The 5,818-nt window shown below is 48.9% G+C and overlaps 1 protein-coding gene across 1 annotated transcript; it reads right to left on the minus strand.

Moving 5' to 3' along the window:
• Window positions 1–344: 344 nt before the first annotated feature.
• RASL11B (RAS like family 11 member B) lies at window positions 345–4,755 on the minus strand. Its single transcript, XM_025385883.1, has 4 exons — window positions 4,503–4,755; window positions 3,832–3,888; window positions 2,619–2,695; window positions 345–1,834 (listed from the first exon to the last, which is right to left on the minus strand). Exons 1-4 carry the CDS (start codon window positions 4,642–4,644, stop codon window positions 1,364–1,366), a joined length of 747 nt encoding a protein of 248 aa, XP_025241668.1. The 5' UTR covers window positions 4,645–4,755; the 3' UTR covers window positions 345–1,363.
• Between the last annotated feature and the right edge of the window lie 1,063 nt (window positions 4,756–5,818).

Raw genomic sequence — 5,818 nt, forward strand, 5'->3', positions numbered from 1 at the left:
CTGAATATGGGGAGCCAGACATCTGCCTTAGTATACCTGAGACATGAAGTTAGTGAATAGGAGATAAGCTAGTCTTGAATATAAAGCAGCAAATTACAATTTACAATGCTACAGGCTGTGGCCTTTGACAGGTTACTGATCTTGTTCTATAAGCCTGCTTCCTCATCTGTGTTATGGGGATAATATTAGCATGTACCTCCTTGGATTGCTGTAATCCTTGAGCGATAACCCCTGAAAGGCACAATGCCAGACTCAACGTGCCCAGTAATCACAGGATACCAGGTCATACTTTGTCTAAAGGGCAGAAAGTTAACGTTTCAGTAGAGACCAAGTTAGACGTCTGCTCTTTTTCAAATGAGATTTATTGTACATAAAATAAATTAATTACAGTTTAAGCCAAAGCATGAGTGGCTTTTTAAAGTGCATCTGTAGAGGGGATTTGGCAGGTAGCCCCTGTTCACTTGCTGTAAAATAGTGTTTTCGTATTTCAGCCACCCTTAGGCACGACTCAGCCAGGCCTCGGAAGCACTCCAATGCCATTGCCATGAACCATTTACACAAATCACACCAAAATCAACTGACACTTTTTTTTTCCTGATGGAACAGTTAAAACCCAAAACAAAAAACTATACAGGCAAAGTCTGGGGCCGAAGAGTGTGAAGTTCACGACTCCTCAACACACAGCCCACTGAGCATGCACATCCTGTGAGGGGGAACCAGCGCCTTCCTGCAAACTGTGCGAGCTTACCGATGTCTGGTATACAGAATATTCTGGCCCATAAACTCAATCCATTTTTGAGGGGTAGGGGATTTTCCATCTTGTTCATAAAGAAAGAAATCTGGGTATCCTTCAGGTTAGAAAGGCATTCTGTAAGAATAGTGTTCCAGAGTTACAAATCATACTGACAAGAGAAAAGCAATTCTTCCTCTTGGGGGAAAAAAAAGACAAAAAGAAAGAAGGAAAAAGAAAACGGGGAAAAAAGAAAGCCTATCAATGCTTAATCTGTTCTGTCATTCCCACTGTAAATCACACCAATACATTTGGTGAAACTGCAACGAACCACCATTTACAAGGTAGCTAAATGCAGAAACCAAAACGATTATGCCCCCTCCCCACTCTAAAGGAAAAGACACAGAGTACATTTCACATATTCAGAGAGTGGCTCAGTGGGCTCTTTCAAGCCTCATCAATCCTGTCCCCCTTCTCAGAACAACACTTCCTTTTCTGTAGCAGTTCCATAGGCCCTCTTGGCCCTTCTGCTCCAGCCCTTTCTGGAACCAGGAATCACTGCCAGTATTCAACATTCCTGCACTCAGGCCCTCTTCCTGGGAAGACCAAACCCCCTTGAGTGCTCCTCCTGCTTCAGACAGAGGTGACAGTCCTCACTTTGGCAGAGAGAGCTTGTTTAAACCTCCTCTTCAGGTCCTGCATGTTGGGTGACTTGGGCCTGGGAATGAGGGAGGTTCTTCGCTTCTCAGGTGTGCTGCTAGGCTGTTGTTTGTGACTGACCTCTTTACAGAGAACATGGAAGGCGCTGTAGACGTCACTATAATTTTCACTGACAGACACTTCATAGAATGAGCAGCCTAGCATGCTGGCCAGCTGCAGTCCAAGCTGAGGGTCAACCTGTTTGATGTGCAACAGGTCGGCTTTGTTGGCCACGACCACCACAGGCAGCCGGGTGCCCAGGTGTAGCTGCTGCACGTGCTGGTGAAGCTGGCTGATGAGTTCATAGCTCTTGTAGTCAGTGATGGAGAAAACTATCACCACAGCATCTGCCCAGCGAATGCACCTATTCAGCTGTTCACTGCAGCTCAGGCTGTTCTCATGGACCTGAAAGACAGGGGTGACAGCAAGGTGAATGCTGGTCAGTGGTGCAAAGAGCCTGGGCTTGGGTAGATTTCAAATTCAAAAGAGCCCTTCATAGTGATGCCAGGTTGCGGGCCATAAACAAGTTAAATCGCACACACTTCAGCTTTCTTGACAATATGTTGATCCAGCTGCACAGAGTTGGAATAAATAACAGTGCAGCTCACCACACTCCAGTGGAAAATTGACCTGCAGAGAACTCCATGCAGAGAGACTTTGTAGTTGCACAAAATGGGAAATTAACTGGCTAGACAGTAAGTCTGGCGAAGTAAAGATAGGAGCTGGAAGCATTTAAACCTGGATAACTGCCCAGTTCAGGAGGCGGGGGAAAAAAAACCCTAGCATGGCGCTTTTGTCTATAGAGCAACTTTCCACAGTACAAAAGAGATTCCAAGTATTTGCAGACTATACCCAGAAGCTTGGTTTTTCATGCCAAAGACACATATATTAGAACTGGACTTTTTAACCATAGCAAGGAAAACACCAATTCCTACTGCATTTGGTTTGGGCTTTCCGGCTGTGTTGAATCCTTCTAAAGGAAGATTTCTGCCCCTTAGCCAAATCTCCCAAACTAAACCATGCTAAGATTGACCAACAGCCAGATACAACTGAGTTGTCAGACAATATGTAAGTCTACATATAACTCTGCAAATTTCTCTGCTCCTGCAGCATGAGGGACTTGAGAAAAAGTGAATGATTCCACAGCCAAGTAGGCTCCCCTTTCACCCAGAGTCTCAGAGCTTCTCACCTGAATACCTGGAGTGTCTTGAACCTGAATAGCCAGGGTTTCACCTTCTATCTGAACTTGTCTAGTATACAGATTACCTATGAAGGCAAATAAAAAAGATTATGTTCTTCCTTCTTGTACGACTTTTAAAACATTGAGTTTTAAGCTAGAAAAAAAAATGCACAATGCACAAATGCACACAAAAAAGCTATAGTTTATTTCTATTTAGTGGGCTTACTTCAGATAAAAAAAAAAAAAAAAACAGCAATTTTAACCTTATGTTAGATTTATTAAAACCAGGGCAAAGTTTGCAAGTTTTTGAAAACGTATTTATCTAATTTTAAACAAAGTTTCCATTTTTAGAATACTCCCTTGATGCAAATTATCTTGCTCAGCCTATGTGAGGTTTCTGTTTTCTTGAGTACTTGATCATTCTTTCACTGTAACTTTGTATTTTGGCCGTTAGATATAATGGCTTGCTAGACAAATACTGTTAGTAAACACACAGCCAATGTTATCAGTTGGAATAAAAATGTGACATAATGATAATCAACTCTACATCAAAGCAGAAGGCTGCCACGTCTTATCTTGGGATAGCTTATACAGCTCGTTTCAAATAATCCCCTATATGTACTCATATGGTCTACAGATTTAAGCAATTTGCTAACAGAGCATAGGTAGAAAGCTCTTAAGCCTCCCAGTGGCTATTCTTAATCATAGGGATTGAAAAATGTGTCCTCTCATTTATTCAGGAATTCTCCTCCTAAAATTCTACCATCCAGTTGTTTGTTAAAAAGGAAGAACTTTAGGTTTACAACTGCTCTCCTTTGGCCTTTGCTTTAAAAGGTCACCTCTGAAAGGCAGCCAGCAGAGAAGGAGAGGGGTGGGGGAAGGAGCTGACCATCTTTTTTTTTTTTTTTACGACTTTTGCCGAAGTGTTTTGAAGGGAAAGGTTCTTGACTACAAAGGGTGCTTCCAACTGGGGTCACTATAGTTAAAACATACCAAGGGGAATACTTTCAGGCACTTGATAAAATGATGAATGGGCTTGGAATGGAATGAGGCCAGATGGTAGTTATTGGGAGGGGGGGCATGGAGGGCTGGAGAAAGTTTTAAGTGGCAAGATCCTCAGGCTCGGACTGTCACTGAAAGAACCTGCCTAGGAAGTGCTGGAAAATGGGAACCACAGCCCTCCTGCAATGGGACAGAATTTTTCTCAAATGCATTGTCTCACCTGCATTTCTTTCATAGTCACCGATGAATCGCTTGGTGAGGAACCGGACCACCAGTGCTGCAGGTCACAAAAAAGAAAGTCAAAATGTTAACCTTGGAAGTTAGATTGTTCTCCACCCCACCCCCAGCCTGGAAAACAGCTCTCCCAAAGAAAGCCATAGATGGCCACCAAGTGAAATTCCTACCCTGTAGCTCCTTGACCCTTCTTGCAGACAAAAAGAAGGGGGGTAGAAGGCATAGTGAATTATGGCTCTGTGCAGCTGGAAGGCTCACTGAGCCCATCCCCTTCTCTGAGCCCGGCTGAGCCACACCTAAGCCTTCCAGTAGACCCACGTCTTCCTAACCTTCAAGACCTCCCAGGGGTGCTAGCTTCACTAACTCCCCTTTCTGTGCCAGGCATTGCCAGAGACTAAAACACCCCAAAGTTCTGATGGCGGCGGTGCCGCCTGGCCAGAAAGCCGCCTGGCCATTCTTGATCCCTGTTTTCCTCCTCTGTGGAAGCAGGCGGGTGGCGTCGACAACCGCTAAGCCCACTCCCAAGGGGCAGCGGCTCCCTGCAGGGGACGGCGAGCGGTCGGACTGCAGCTCCCGCCGCTCCCCATGCCTCGCTCAGCCTCAAATCCCGTCAGGGGTCGCCCACGACCAGCCCCGGGGTTAAGCGCGAGGACTCACCGGTCTTGCCCACGCCGCTGGCGCCCACCACCGCGATCTTGACCAGGCGGCGGCCGGCGGCGCCCACGCAGCAGTCGGAGGCGGCGGCGCTTCCCTGCGCGGGGTACTCGGCGATGGTGCACATGTTCTGAATGAGGCGCATCGCCTCGGCTGCGGAGCACCGCGCGGGAGGGGACTGAGGAACTGGAGAAGGCTAGCGCTGCACGGGAGCCGGCGGGAGGACCCGAATGCGGGGCTCCGCGGTAAAAAAAAATATATATATATATATAGATAGATATAGATATAGATATATATAATAACAACAACGATAAATAAGTGCAGGTACGGGCGGGGCTGGGGCGGGCGCCAAGGCTCAGCAGGGCTCAGGCTCCGGACCGAGACTGTACTCGGTCGGCGCGCAAGTTGTTTTCTCCGCGCCCGGCCCCGCCCCCTTCCCCCGCGGCCAATCCCGGGGCGCCCTGCACGAGGCCGCGCCCCCAGCGCCGCTCAGCGCGCGCGACGGCCCCGGAGGCGCGTGGAGTCAGTGAGGAGCCCCGTGAGGCCTGGGGGGAAGGGGCCTCGGGTGGAGGGGAGCGGCGGGTGGGCAGAGGTGGCGCAGCCCAGGGCGGGCGCCTGGTAGGTCCCGCCGCGCGAGCACGGGGCAGATGGTGTGGCTGCCGGACCCGGGAGAGAGCCCAGCCCCCACAGAGCCATTCCGGACCGCTGCCTCCGCCAGCTCCACAGCCCACGCGCGCATTGGCTGCAGCCCCCACCTGGGGCGCCGGCTCGCGACGGGCCGGGAGCGGTGTCTGCTGCCCGGCTTAGTGCCGCATGCCCTAATTTGGAGCGATTGCACTGGCTTGGGTACATCCCGGCTCATAGATTCGGCTACAGTTGCAGTCATCCACAAAGCCCCCAGCCTAAGACCTTTAGAACCCCCTAAAATGTGACATTTGAAGCAAAAATATCATCCACATTTTATCCTAGACCCACATTCTCTGGCTCTTGTCGACAGCACAAGCTAACGCGAACACACATGGTCGGACGCATGCACAGCACGCCCAGAAGCGGATCAAGAAGTAATTATAGAACAAGCTTTCCAACGCCTCACTCAGTCACACCTTCTCCAGGAACTGTGAAATGGAAAGAAAACAGCCCAGCTGCGACGTCTGAAGGGGCCCCGCACTTCGTCCCTGGTCATAAGACACCGCAAGAGTTTAGTTAAGTGGCTTGATGCCAAGGAAGAGGTGGGCCCTGCACTCCTAAAATCCCAAGCTCCAGCCCCTTACAGTCTCATCTGAGAAACACATCTTCAATGGCAGGCCAAATTCCTCTTG

Source organism: Theropithecus gelada, chromosome 5 (assembly GCF_003255815.1).
Source record: "Theropithecus gelada isolate Dixy chromosome 5, Tgel_1.0, whole genome shotgun sequence".
In the NCBI taxonomy this organism is placed as follows: Eukaryota; Metazoa; Chordata; class Mammalia; order Primates; family Cercopithecidae; genus Theropithecus; species Theropithecus gelada.